The sequence below is a fragment of the Hydra vulgaris genome, chromosome 07 (genome assembly GCF_038396675.1).
Source record: "Hydra vulgaris chromosome 07, alternate assembly HydraT2T_AEP".
NCBI classification, from domain to species: Eukaryota; Metazoa; Cnidaria; class Hydrozoa; order Anthoathecata; family Hydridae; genus Hydra; species Hydra vulgaris.
The window spans coordinates 25,263,761-25,279,994 of NC_088926.1; the positions used below are offsets into that span (position 1 = coordinate 25,263,761).

Consider the following 16,234-nt stretch of genomic DNA (forward strand, 5'->3'; position numbering starts at 1 on the left):
TTTATGAGTTAAATATATTTTTATAACAAGAGAACAGATAATGTTTCATTTGACTTGTATTTTGCCAGTATGTAGAGAGTTGTAAACTTTATAATACTGCACCATTTAGTCAAAACTGCCAATTATTGACATCTTTTTCCAATTTACCTTCGGTAAAAGCTTTTTCTTCATCAAAGTTTTCATTTGGAGGCAAAATCTTTCTTAATGATGTAGTTGGAGTGAATCTTTGCACAAATAATGCATTGATTACGGGTACTTCTTGGAGCTAATATTGTTTATAGCAGAGTTCAATGTACAACTTAATGATCATGTAGAAAAAGCAGTTCATTCCACTCAAAAGAGAAAAGAATGTTTGATACGCAAAGGAAAAGGAAACTCACGTTGACGCGGAGGTTTGGTAACAATGTTGTCAAAGACCGCAGTTCACAATATTCTTGCTACTAATTCAAACTTGATGAAAAATTATATAGTCAAGAAAAATGGTGATCAGGAATTCAGTGTACCAAATGGATGGTAGTCAAGTTACGTCGGCGAATGATCTGGAAACGATATATATGGATGTAAATGAGAGGATTTGAAAGAGCAGTTGTTGGCTACAAAAAAAAATTATGGATGAACAGGTGCAGGACTATACCAAATATTAAAATCAGAGTTTGAACGCAACGGTTTAAAAAAAGGAAAAAATTGTGGGTGAATTCTTTGATGGAGCAGCAAAAATGCGTGGTGAATATTATGGAGTTTAACGTTACATAAACGACGTTTCACCAAATACTGTATACATATGGTGCTACGTCCTAAATTTTTCCGCAACGGATTTTGTGGAAAACATACAAGCTGTCAAAAACTTAATTGGTCTCGAAATTGCCAAAGTTGCTGTTTAGAGTACAGCAACTTACTTTGGCAATTCTTGCAAACAAATAAATATTTGAACGGATGTTCAATATTTTAAACTTTTGAAGTTATTTTACCTATTAATATTCAAATTGAAAAAAATCTTTATACTAATGATTGTAGTAACTTATAATAGTTAAATACCCCCACCCTAACCCATTTTCTACCCATTTCCCATCTTTATAGTGCCCCTCGCTTTTCACTTTCCAGTAGGATTTGCAACCCCAGTCGGCGCCTGCTCAAATCATAAATTTTATGATGTGAGTTTCTTATTGTACAGGTGAGTTTCTATTTATGTGTTTTTCTACGGGAACGGGAAAGAGTTGGGAAAAGAAATTGTGAGCATGCGTATTTTTCCTTCGGACTAAGGGTCTGCGTCTCGAAACTTTTCTTATTACGATACAATACGATAAGATATCGGAATGTGCGTATCGTAAGTTTTTTAATATTACGATAATATCGTTACCAAAAAATTTGCACGATAAAGTTACAATATTTATCGATTCATTACGATATTTATCGTTCAGTTACCATAAATATCGTAACTCATATCGTAACTCAAACGATAACGATACTTATCGGTTCATTATGATATTACTTTTTCCGACTAAAAAAATAATTTTTTTAAAAACCTAAATAACTTTAATAGAATTACTGACAAGTGCACTATTTAATGTGAAAAAAGAAACAAACAAAAAAAAACAAAACTTTATTTGTAATTTTGATTTTTTAATTTATTTAAGACTTAAGCTGAAGCAAAAAACAAATAAAAACAAAAAATAGCAATGTTTTACTTGATAAATTGTTGGCTTGAAATGTTAAACATGTTAAGGTTTGTGCTTGTGACTTTATATAAGAAAAATATTAAAATTTAATCTCAAAGACAAGGTTTATTGAAATCACTATATTGCAAATTTTATAAACTCTAAGCAGTGAAATAGACCAATGACGCCAATTAGGCAGTGAACCAATTTAAGTTAGTCATCCATTTCAACTGCTGATATAAGAGTTGAAGTAGAAGGTCCCTGACTTGAAGCAGCTGAATTCTCAGAGCCATTGGTAGAAACCTCTTCAAACAATTCTTCTTTTTTATCCTGACTGGTTAGAAACCATCTTTTGATCTGGATCTTAGGGTAGTTTTACTTAATGTACAACAATTTTTCAACTTGTTCAGGCTGCAATTTTGTTCTTTTATAAGAGACGATTCCACCACCGGCACTAAAGGCTCTTTCTGAAGATGCTGAGGAAGCAGGTACACATAGCCATTTTTTAGCAGCTTGAGCAAGCAGAGGAAATTTGTACATATTTGCTCTCCAAAATTCCACCACGTCCACACCAACAACCCCTGGGAGGTTTTTGAAATATTTCCCATTCAGTGACAATGTCCAAATTTGCAGGTGGAGCCGGATCAGAATAGGAAGTCATAAGTGCAGGAGCTTCTTCCATTCCAACATTATAAAAAGGATCATCTTCTGAAACATGACCTTGGATTTCAACATGAAACCGTTCATTAAATAATCTTGTTGCAGCTATCCATTCCTGATAAGCATTGGGTTGAGTAATCAGTGCCTCATAGGCTTCATCAAATCCACCCAGTTTTTTCAGAGCTCTTTACTTGTACAAGGGGTAAGCAAGTTGGCGACAGAGTAAAAAAGGTTTTGACAACCAGTGTCCGGAAAACGAACATCCAAGTTTTCCACCAATTTTTGGTGAAACATTTGTGCTGTTGGTGATGCCCCACCAGCCTTGATGAAATCCAGGCATTTGTGCCTCAGTGTATAAATGTTTGAGATTACGAGGGGAATGCTTACTTCTCTGTCAGCAGAGAAACATTCTGAAATCTCAGCAACTCTCCTCAGAAAAGGCAAAATTTCATCATAAAGATTGAACTCATTTTCTGAAGTAATGACTGGAGCTAGTTTGGTGTTATCTTTTCCAGGAATGTCTCTAATTAAGCTAAGGATGCGACGCATTTTTACAATGCTTTCCAACATCATAAAAGTTGAATTCTAGCGTGTTTTCACGGGAGTGATGATTTTCACAAATTTCAACTTATCCTTGCCAACAACATCACTGTCATCAAGCAACACCTTTAACTAAAAATTAAATTAGAATTATAAGAAACATAACATAAAAGGTGATTAGTACTATTTACTATTATTAAAAACTGATATTAGCTATGTTATATGTGTTTACTTTTTAAGTGTTAACATTTTATCAGTTATTAATGATAGCTATCATTATAAAAATTTTGTCACACAAAGTGTACTGTGAAGTTTAAATTGCGCTTGTATTGTATTAAACTTTAAACTAAAAAGGATGTTAAACTAAAAACTAGTTACCTCTTTTTTAATTCTTTGCTCAGACAAAGATGACTTGTGGCATTTGAACTTAATTCAGTTGCTCTTTGGATTGCTTTGTGAAGATCCAAACTGTCAAAACCTTTTGTTTCTTTGACAGTTGCTTCAACTGCCAAATTCAAAAGATGATCAGCACACAAAAGAGATGCATCTACAAAATTACACTTTTTAATTGCCGCCTTTATATCAGCGGCTGAATGTTGTCCGGAAAACGGAAAAACTCCAATCACAAACATCTTTAACCGGAAGTCTTCACTCACATAATGCAATTTACTGGCTCGGTATGCATCATTGTTTCTGCTTTGCCAGAGGTCAGTTGAGATTGCAAATTCAGCGGTCTTTGGCATTTCATCCTTTAGAATGTCATCCACACAGCTTTTCACATTTTTGTACAACAACGGCAACCTAAAATTGAAATAAAAAATTAGTTATTATTGGTATTTCTCGTTACATATTAATTTGGTTACTTACTAAAAACACCAAAAAAAAATTTAGTTCTCTTGGAACTCCCATTTAATTGACTCCCCACCCCAAAATAAAATTTATTTAAAACAATTAAAATTTTGCATACTTGAACCGGGAGTATGTTGTTGCAGCCTTCACATTCATTTTTGGGTTCCAGTAGGAACAAAATCTTTAAAAGCTTCATGTTCAACCAAAGAGAATGAAAAATTTAAACGAGCCAAAAACTTGACAATTTCAATGTCTCCTCTAAGCTGTTCACGGTCTTGTGGCTTGTATTGACCCAATGCTTTAGATTTTGGACCTTTTCTGCTGATGGTCCTGAAAGTCTTCCTTGTTTAACTTTACTGCCCAACACTAATGGCGTCTTTTCATCTCGGACCTGGTCATAAGCCTCGTCTTCATTGTAGGTCTAAAAATTAATATGAAACCTGTTAAAATACCTAATATTGAATTCATCAGCATTTATTGAAAGTTATTGATATTTATCGTTAAATCTTGTTAAACCTTGGTATTGTAATAGTAATAATAACTAACACATATGAAAATAAAAGTTAATATTTAAATTAAAAAAGTAAAAACGTTTCTAAACTTTATTGCACCTGTTCTAACTCATCAAAAGGGACATGGCGTTTTTTATCCAGGGCTGCAAACTAAGCAGGATGCTTCCTTGTCAATTGTGATCTCATGCCAGATGTGTTTCTGTTCGTCAACTTGCAAATTGCAAAACAATACTTGCATTTTGCAGTAAAAAGTCGCTCATCAAAGTGATTCCAAATTTCGGTCCCTGGCCTTGGCATTCTTTAAAATGTTGTTCAATTACAATTTTAATACTAATTCAAACTAAAATTTTAACATCTATCCTTATATAAAAAAATTTATTTTAAGAGCCTTATAATGTTAAACTTAGTTTCTCCGCGCAGCGGTCTTGCTCGGCAAGGTTCGTGTTTCGGAGTTAAAGAGTTGAGAGAGGGTTGCACCACGAATAATAACTAAAAAAGTAAAAAAAAAAAAAAAAAAAAAATGAGTAGCCTCCTCGACTGTAGTGGCCCCCTTCGGACCTTGGGGAGGTGAATAATCTAAAAAAAAAAAATGTATATCTAAGTAATTTAAAAAGTACTCAAAAACTTTTTCCCAGAGAGTTTTTAAAAACGTTTTTATTACAATTAGCTAGTTAATTTCGGTTCAGTAGAACCGTAATTGAAACCGTAACCAAAACCAAAAAAAAGTTATTTTTAAAAAAAGTAACCACGAAAAGAAATTAAACTATTTAATTGGTGATTTTAATTTTGATTGTTTACAGTATCACGTCAAAAACCACATTAAAGAGTTTTACAATGACTTATTTAAAAACGGAGCGTTTCTCTTAAAAAAGGAATCATTAAATGCGATATCATAGATCATTTTCCGATTTTTTTCTCCATAAATACAGATACTAAATTAACACCAGATAAAAAAAATAGCTTTTGTAAACGCATTTATAGCAAAGCAAATTTAGCATCATTTAATGACCAATTTTGCTTTATTGGCACCATATTGATCATTTTCAGGACGCCAACTTAGCATATAGCATATTTTCTTAAAACATTCTATGATATTTATGACGTAAATTTTCCTAAAATTGAAATAAACCAAAAGCTTAAAGAAATAACATCCCCATGGATAACCGATGTACTAAGAAAATCTTCCGCAATTAAACAAAAATTATATATTAAGTACATGAAATCCAAATCAGTTGAAAATAAAACCATTTACAAAAATTATGCTAGAGACTTCGAAAGACAAAAAAAAATAAATCTTGACTTACTTGAAACTAAAAAAAAAAAGAACTCAAAACGCACTTGGTGAGTTTTAAGAGAAATCACTGGTAAAGCTAAAACTAAATCAGGCGCTTTGCCTAACGGTATTAAAGTTAATGATAAAATTTTATATGCTTCAAGCGATATTGCAGTTGAATTAAATAAGCATTTTATTTTAGCAGAGCCTAACTTAGCAAAAACTATTCCATATACTGGTAATTCTTTTGAATTTTTACCTCAAAAAACAACAAATCCTAATTGCATTGAAATATCCTATAAGAAATTTGAAGCTACTTTCAAAACGATTAAACCAAATAAAGCGATAGGATTCGATGGTATCAACGGAAATGTTTACATAAATTCATACAATATTCAATTTAAAATCTTTTCGTCTTGCGTTAGCCAAGGAGTTTTCCTTGATCAACTTAAAATTGCCAAAGTAACGGTAAAATTGCCAAAGTAAACAAATTTTGATAGTTGTTTACTTTGGCAATTTTGGCAAAACAGCTATCAAAATTGTTAACATATATATACATATACATATATATATATATATATATATATATATATATATATATATATATATATATATATATATATATATATATATATATATATATATATATATATATATATATATATATATATATATATATATATATATATATTTATATTTATATTTATATTTACATATACTTATCATTCAAATTTGTTTGAATAAAAAAATACTTGAAAAATAAAGTAGATTTGTTTTTGTACTGATTTATGGGATATAAGGCATTTAAACGATCAGTATGTAACATGATTTGATAAAAAATAGAGCATGTGAAAATATTTTAATATTTGATGATCGCTTAAACAATGATTTGAGAATAGTAACTTGATTCAATTGTCACGTGATTTCAATTAAAAATTGTTACAACTGTTGTAATTAAAAATTGATTTACCCACAAACGATTAAAACATCAGTATAATTAGGAAATCATCATAACCCCATATATCAAGTTAAAACAACAAAATTATTTTCCGCAAATGTTTCTTTTATATATACGAAACTTGTCATTTCTTAAATTAGGACTTTCTTAAAGCATAGGACTTTGTTAGGTCACACCTCGGTATGTTTTTATTTAAAAAACTAAACAGTTGGATTGTTCTCCTAACCGCCTGTGCCGTTTTTAACAATTTAATCTAAAAAATGGCATTCAAAATTAGGCGATTATTAATTTTTATCAATATTTTAATCAATAAATCGAGAAAATATATTGCAAAATAACTTAACTTAACATTTAGTTATATCTAATACAAAATATTGAAAAATATCTAATATAAAACAACTTAACATTTAGTTATATCTTATACAAAATATTTTAAAATATCGAAACCAAACGATATTTTATCGGAACGTATCGAATCATATTGACACTCAAAAAATATCGTTATACATTTTTTAGCGATAAACTATGCGATATTTATCGCTAAAAGCAATGCTGATATCGTGCATATCGAAACTCAAACGATATTTCATCGGAATCATATCAAACATATCGGATCATAGCAATTCATATCGAAACCCATTATCGTAAAAAATATCGGTTAGTTTCGATATTTCGATAACGATACGATCCAAGAATTTTTGAATTCTTAAATTAAATCATTTTAAATTTCTTTTTTAAATTTTTTGAGTTTAAACTAGGTAAGTTCTTAAATCCGAGGTTAAGTAATTTTGCCCAAAAATTCGCTGATTAAGTCCTGGGAACAAAAAAACCATCTTTCAGTTATATATCTAGCTTCAAAATCATACAAATTTAATACTCATTATTTTTTACATAATTAGTAATTATAAGAATAAAAAAAAAACGTCTTCAAAATTGATTTGTATCAATCTATGGCTGAGGCGAATGTTTTGCCGTTTTGAATACCAAACAAATAAAAAATGCAAAAAAGTATTTTTAAATCATTCTCATCAAATGAAAAAAGCTTTAAATTCTACTCCACGACTGTTTTAAATATCTTTTGCTTTTTTTATGGGTTAAAGTTAATTTTCTTATTTATTAATTGATAATTTTACTAAAGTGACTATTTAATATATTTAAAAAACTCGTTTCAAATATGGCAAGAAAAACAAGTTATACTTACAAATAAATAGTTAATAAGAATGTTGTTTTTGATTAATAATGTTTTTTATGTTTTGGAGCATTATAAAGTTTGTTTTCATTCATATTAATCATGCGGGTAAACATTTTGGTAAACTCTCTCACCCAAAGAGCGTTATCGCGTGCATACTGTTTTGCATATTTATGAGCTGTCGAATGTTGGCAACGTGTTTTTGAAGAAGTAGGTGTGCAGGAAACAGAACCGTTATCGTCAGTTGGTTTAATAATCCATGAATTAGCCATATCAACGTTTAGAAGTATTGGTACTCTGTTTGGTTTAGGAAGCTTATCGTTTGGTGTTGTATGAGTTATTTCCTGCCATTGTTTATTTTTATCATTAATGGTTACTTGCAACCAAGGCACTATATCAATAAACATTCTGTAATACGCGTTGTCAAGCACACTTGTTGGAGCTAAAGAACCATTTGGTACTGTCGAAAACCGCTCATCAACCCAAGATCCAACAAAACCCACATTTTCTAAATGACAACCACCTAAGGTATGTGCTCCTAAAAGAGTTACCGCTTCTCTTGTATTGAATCCAAACTCTTCTTTAAAAAATTTAAATGTGTCTTGTGTACTTTCTGTTCCCTTAATAAATCTATATGGTCCAGAATCATCTTCTATTGGCGAAGTAGCGCAATCTTTTCTACCAACTTTAAAATGGTTTAACCCATTGTATTTAACCGGAGCTTCAACAGTAGATCTAGTGAGAGCAACGGATGCAGCTAAAGCATAAAAATCTGCTCTTGACATTTTCCCTTTAAATGATGTATCGTACAAAGGATCGAGTCGATCTGTAACTTTTTTTAAACCTGCATTTAATGGTCTCGAATGATTAATGCAACCATCACATTTTCCTTGTCCCATACAATCATGAAACAGAAGGCGAACGGTTCCAGCAATCATTGGTAAATCTTTATTGTTTTTAACAGACTCTATCAGAGTGAGAATACTAGCTTTTGCTTTTTCTAGGGTGTCGAATGTTAATAAGTCTTTTCTTCCGAAACTTTGTTTAAAACATACAATCGCAATGCAAACTTTTAGAAGTGTTGTTAAACGAACCATTTTAGTTGTATTTTACACTTTTTATTTTACTTGTTAATATAAAAAATATTATTTTTTATATTATAAACAATATTTTTAAAAAACGATATATATATATATATATATCTCGTTTTTTTTTTAATTTTTACTTATTTTTTTGTTTGCTTCTACTTATTTATGAAACATTATAGAATATATTAAAGTATTATAAAAATAACGCGCCTACAATAGAAACTTCTTTTTTTTAAACTTTAAATCTTTTTTTCTTCCAATTAGCAATATTATTCCAATAATTATTTCCAATTAGCAATATTATTCCAATAATTATTCCAATAGCAACAAAAGAAGCTAATAATTCTTACTAATACAATTTTATTATAATATTGTATTTTATTTTGTCCTGGTAGTTGCCATACTGACGCTCTTATAATTTTACAAGGGTATGTAAAACGCCATTAAATTATAAAGTGTTTTGTAAAAATGTCCTTCGACTTCATATACAAAAAATAAACAAAAATAAAACCTAAAATATCAAATCAAAAAAATATATATAAATAAATAAACAAGCGAAAAAAACATAATGAACGAAAAAACAAACTTTCAAGCTCTAGTTAAAATTATTAGATATATTTACCAAGATTTCTACCTTTTACTTATTTTAATATGAGGTATTGTGGTTTATCCTCCTCCGGCTAATTGCCATATAGAGGCTTATTTTAATATGATATTATTATATACTATTATTACATGACCGTTTTTTAACTGATTTATTTATAGAGTTTAGTTAAAATAGATGAACGTCATGTTTGGATTAAATTTGAGCAATTAGAAATAAATTAAAATGGTTTGAAAAAACCCCATAATTATAGTCAAAGAAGGAAGTTATACCAAAGTCACAAAATTAAATGATTATTACCAATTGTTATTACTCATCAATTATGTAATTAAAAATACTAAACGTCATCAATGCCATCAATCTGGTGTGAATTCTTTCACAGTTCGGCTGCAACTGCTCTAAGTTATGCCAAAGCCAACAAAGTTTTAAAAAGATGTTAAAACAAAATCTGTTTAAATAAGTTCATTATGCTGTTATTTAAAAATGTTCCTGATTAATAAAGTCTGAATAATATTCCTAATTTTCCACATTGCTTTGCAAATCTAATTTTTATGAGAGGGTCTTCAACAAAAAAAATGTAGTAAAAGTGTAGTGGATGAGCGCATGCTTTGTAAAAAAGAACTTTTTAGTTTGTTCAGGGTTGTGTTTTGGAGTTAAAAGCTTGAACGAGGGTTTTAGCAACATTTTAAACAAAATTTAGTTATAAAATATAAAGTTTATATAAATGTAAAAAAATTAAAATAATAAAATTACCAAATTAAATTGTTAATAAGAAAAAAAAAGAACGCGGGACTCGTAAGAAGACCGTCAGGTCATGTCGTCGAGAACCGCTAGCATAAACGTGATAAAATTTCTCCTGGTAAATAGCGGTTAAAGATAAACAAGATATTTACAATTATTTTTCTTTTCTTATTTGCAGAAGAGTCCTTTGTAAATATATAGATCTGTTATATATACTATATATGCATATAATTTATAATAAATATAAACTTTTATAAATTATTTGATTAGTAGAATGTAAAAAAGGAAATTAAAAAAAATTATTTAATAGATTAATACTACTCTTTTATCCATAGCTACATAAGCTATTGTAATATTGCTTTGGCAAGTACTAACCCTTAGTATTAATATATATATATATATATATATATATATATATATATATATATATATATATATATATATATATATATATATATATATTAATACTAAGGTGCTTGTACCAAAGTGCTGTTTATAAGAAATTCATAAAGAAAATTTATAAATTATAAATTAATAATTTAATTAATTAATAATTAAGTTAGACTAAATAACTAATAAACTTCCCCAAAAAAATTAACTTGCATACCTTAGGCTACTAAATATAAACCATTTTAAAAAAGAAATTCAGCTTGGGTCAAAGTCACCCCAAAGCCCAAAGTCACCCCATTTTACGGTTATTTGTTTGAAAATATGACTGCTTCATAAAATTATGATGCGTAGAATGTATTAATTTTGACAAAGACCAATCATGAAAAAGAATTAATTTTACATAAAAACATAAAAAAAAAAAGGTTATAAACATTAAGTTGAAATATATTTAGTGCATTTTTCTTAGATATAATATTATATAATATAATATAATAGATATTATATTATTATCAGTGACGGATCCAGGGGGAAGGGATGGAGGGTATGCATACCTCCCCCGTCCCCAACCATAATCTGAAAATCCTTTCTTTTTTTTTTTTAGGAGACGCAAATATGATAAAAAAATACAAAAATATTTCAACATCACCACCTCCCCCTCCTCCCCAAAAATTCCTGGATCTGTCACTGATTATTATATATAATATATAATTAAGTAATCAAAAATAGTAAAATAAAGTAGCAAAACAGTAAAATGAATCTCAAACTATTAAAAATAAAATAAAAAGCAACTTTTATAGGTGCTCGTAAAATTAGTCACGATTGCTCGCCCTTTTTCTCATATGTGAGCTTTCGCTCAACACTTGGAACAAGTGCTTATGAGTAGAAACTTTCGCCCAAAAAAAAGCAAGTGCTTAAAATTTTTATTCAGGTAAAGTTAAGCATTACTCCCAAAGCGCTTAGTAAAAGCAATTTGTCTTTTTTATTTACCCGGCATAATACCAAAGGTTTATGTAATAATATCATTAAGGTATACAAATCAACAATATAAGTTTAATTAAAAATAAAAGTTTTTATTTATTAATAGCATAGGAAAAGGAAAAATTCATTCCTGCCCAAACCTTTTTACGTATAAAAATGTTTTATTATTGAGTTCAGTATTAATCTAAATTTTTTAAAACAACTATGGAATTATGTAGCGCGCAGTTACTGTCTGCACCACTTATAGTTATAAGTTATAGTTATAACTTAAATATATTCCTTTATTATACCGTGACACAGGAGACAAAACTAATGACTGATTTAATATTAGTGCTATATAAACTAAATTTGTCATCAGTACTAATATAATGGCGCGTCTTATAACAGTGATATTTTATTAGAAGACGTTATTTATACGTGTATTAATAGATAGACAATTTTCGTTATTTAGCGGTAAACTGGTAACCAAGTTTCCATAGCAACAAACTTTTCTGGTAAGATAAAAAGGTCAGCCTTTTTATACTTTTATAAACTTGTTTAATAACATGTGCTCTAAACTTTCAAAACTCTAAAGCATTTCTTAACATTTTTTAATAATTCACTTTTTTTTTAATAATTTTTTAATAATTTCTAACAATAGGATGTAACTTTTTTAAGCTTAAGTGTGAAAATTCTTAACTAAATGTCCACGGCTAATATTTTTAAAATATTAGGCATGGATACAAGGACGGATCCATAGGGGGGCGATGGAGGCGATTGCCTCCTTTCCCTTAGATTTTCGTAAATTTATATATTTAACAAAGCATGTTGTTTGACGATAGAAGTAAATTAGATAAAATATTTTTTGCACTATTCTTGACTAGACTAATATTCATTGATAAATTTTAAGTTTCATAAAAATCTTTCATTGTTAAAAGATTATGACCATATAAAGTTTGTATCCCGTCAAATTGAGGGAATTTCAAGCTTTAATTTTTGAATAATGAGAGATTATACTATGAAACTTAAAATTTATTGATGAATATAAGTCTAGTTAGAAATAGTACAAAAAATATTTTATCAACTTGTTGTCCCTCACGTTTAGGGTGGGAATGGGGGAATGCTGAGATAAAATTTGAGGGTGTTTTTGTTCCCAGCCTCCAATCATCGCAATTTTTTGCAAAGAATCATTATTTTACATAAATATAAACATACAAATGTTTTTAGTTTGCTCCATGTCTAGAAGTTAGGTATCTTAAACACCAAAAAATGCTGGTTTCGCCATTGTAAACGATAGTTATGACTGGTAGGGTAAAGTGGATCAAGTTGTACCCTCTTAAAAAATATATATAAAATATAGCATTTTTCAAACAAATAGAAATCATATGTGTTATTAAAAACTTATGTTATTATTGGTGTTATATATTATAACAAAATTTGAAACACCTCATTTTTTCACATGAAACAAATAAAATCTTTAAATGCTTACGACGGTACAACTTAAGAAACCGGTTTTTTCAATTTTACCTAGGAGTTCAATTAAGGAACAATAATTCTTAAAACATACTTTTTATCAACTTTTTACGTGAAACATATATATTTAGCTACTACAAACACCACATACAAATTCTTTTATTAGTTCGAACACATTCATAATGCACCCTTGATTTGCATTTCAAGCATTATTCCGATCATGTTTTTCTCCCGATCCTGGGTTTCTTTTTTTTTAATTTTTAATGCCAGTTCCATTTTACCAATTACTGTATTTCTTTTATTTGCTTCATCTTTTATGTTTTCCTTATTTTGCTTTGACGTTATTTTGACTGACGAGATAGAGCAGCATCCATATAACTCTTTGTTTTCGTTAATTAGTTGAACAAGAGCTAACATATTTAATTGGAATTTATTAGGCTTGTAAACACACAAATATTTTCATCATAGATTTCTCCAACTTCTTATGTAATCATAGAAAGATCTTCTTGATTATTAATGTACTTCAATCACAAGTGTAGGAGCGCAAAAATTACCGTCAAATTCGTGTTTATTGCATGTACATATATAGACAGACTTAACATCGTTCAAAGCAATATTTTTACTCATGCCATGCTCATACAATATTTGCGTACAAAAGCTGACTAAATCCCAGACAACAGTAAAGAATTTTTTGTTACTTATTATTAGGAAAAAATCTCATTTATTCAAAAACCTATTATAATAATTATAAAAAACAAATAAAAGATATTTTTGTTTCAATAAGTATGGTTTCTCCATGAAAGGAGTTCATCAAACAAAACTTCCAAAAACTTAGTATTTTTTTTACGTTTATTTGATTTATGTATAAGCAGTTTGGGCAGCTCTAATAAAAGCCTAATTAATTGTCTGTTTTATGAAAGAGAGTAAAGCACAGTATATAGAGATTATTTATTTTTCATATTTTCAAACGAGGTCTTTGCATCAGAGTGCACTATGAATAAATTTATTTCGTCAACATCATTGTAGGTATTTTTTGGGTAGCTTTATGCATATTGTTAAAATAAATTAAAAAAAAAAACGGATCTAAGATTGATCACTAAGGAAACACAGTATCAAAAGCTTTTGACTTTTCTAATATTGTTATTTTTGTTTAACAAATAGTTTTAGATTAACTTAAATGTTGAGGCTAATACACCGTTATTTTTAATCTTGAAAAGTAAAATATTTTATTAATAATAAATTATTTATTTAAAAACAAAAATTGTATACAAAGCTTTTATCAGACCTTAAATTGCATTTCCTGTATGATCACAGTATTGTAAAGGAGGTTAAAAAGTTTTAGAAAGATTTAGCATAGAACAATAAGATTAGTTTAATTTAAAAACAACTATGAAAGAAAACTAAAATTATTAAAATTAACGACCTAAGCAGCAATGAAAAACTAGAAATACTAGAATTAAAGACCTTGGTAACAATAAAAAAAGACTGGAAATATAACTTTTGTAACAAGAAGAGAAGGAGGTGAAATCTTACAAGTATTTAAGGTAATAAGTAATTTAAAAAAATGTGAACCCGTCAAAAATCTTAAGACGAGGTTTTTAACCAAAAAAAAATGTTTCATGAAATACATGCTGTCGAAATGTGAGTGAATGACACGTGCTCGATTTCTTCACCAAGGGGGCACGCGTCTTCCGTTGACTGAATTTATCCAGTTACAGTTTAACTGATACTTTGATAAACCCATACGAAGGTTGGTACTAAATCAAGAAACTATGAATCTGTTTTCAGCTTTTTATTGGAAATTGATCCTGGGTATGAACTTTAAAAAAAGTTAAACAACAAATCAAGTGTGACTAATTTTTTTGTGTTATGGTATTTATATTTAGACAAAGTAATTTTTGTCAGAATTTTTATGTGTTTCAATAAATAATTATGTTACACCAATATTAGAATGTATGTCTTTGATATGTTCATAACTTTTCGATCTTGTAAAATTTAAAGCTTCTCTATCATGGATAAGCTTCTTTATTATGGATAAGCTTCTCTATCATGGATAAAAACTAAATGGCGTAAAACTAAAACTAGTTATTTGACCCATATTATAAATATGCAACTTGCAAAAAAAAAACTGTTGAGATAATTCAGAGGTAAATGAGATAAGTCTCATATTTATCATCATATATATATTCCCATAAAACTTCCGAATTACTTCCCCACTACTTTCTAAATTTTTAACTAATAACAAATTAATAAAAAGAGAGCAATCAATAAAGACCCAGTCATGTAAACACTTGTTTTTATAAATTATAATTACAAATTATTTTCTTATTGGTAAATAAATAAATATAGTACAAAAGTATCATATTTATCATCATAAGTATCAAATTAAATAACTCTGTAATCATCCCAAGTTTATGAAAGTTTTTAAATTTTTAATTTGATTCAATTTTGTTAGAATCATATTGTTTTCTTCTGAAAAATATATTAAAATTATTCTTCGTTTAGCTTGTAAAATATTTCTGAATCAAAATTTTTTTACTTTTGTACAGGTTTATTTAATTATTGCCTTGTAACAAAGCCAATTTGTCAGGAACTTTATTTATATTCAAAATTTATTTTTTAAATTAAGTTTACCGATTTAATAATCATTTTTCGTTTACAGCTATATGAAGGTGGAGTCATAGGGATTAATTTTTGAATTCTTTAAGTAGCATCAAACATAAGATGTTGCATAAAATGTTATGAACAAACTCAGGAGTTTGCACCAGAATCACAAATCTTTTTTTTGTTTTCTCTATTGATGAGTAGTTTCCATAATTTATTCTTTATAATTTATTCCATAATTTATCATTTATGATTTTTTTTACTTATATTCTATTCAACTTATATGTTTGTTAAAAAAGGATGCAGACTATAAATGAAAGTTTACCTTATTTAGGTTTTAGCTGTATTTTATGTTTGCTAACAATAATATACTTAACATAGATAGTTTAAGATATTTATATTTTGATATTTTGACTTGCACAAGTTATTATATATCACATTCCTATTTTTTTGTTCTAAAGAGCAAATAATAAATAAAACAATATCTAATGTCTGCAATCTGCAAAAGAAAAAAATTATTCTAACTTGTACAGTGGCGTAACTAGGGTATGACAGGCATGTCACGTGCCATGAGCGTTAAGTTAGGAAGGGGGGGGGGCGCTAAAAAAAACAAATCAAAAATAAATATTTTTATTCAAATATTGATACAAATACGTGGATTAAGGTATTATTATTGTTGATTATGGTCAAAAATATAAAAGTTTTAGATTTTTTGAATATAACTTTTAGATAGTTAAAGTT

General features: G+C 28.5%; 1 protein-coding gene across 1 annotated transcript; it reads right to left on the minus strand.

Annotated features, from left to right (window-relative positions):
* Window positions 1-7,680: 7,680 nt before the first annotated feature.
* Window positions 7,681-8,752, minus strand: LOC100203264 (putative ascorbate peroxidase). The gene has a single exon (XM_065802065.1). It carries the CDS (start codon window positions 8,731-8,733, stop codon window positions 7,681-7,683), a length of 1,053 nt encoding a protein of 350 aa, XP_065658137.1. The 5' UTR covers window positions 8,734-8,752.
* Between the last annotated feature and the right edge of the window lie 7,482 nt (window positions 8,753-16,234).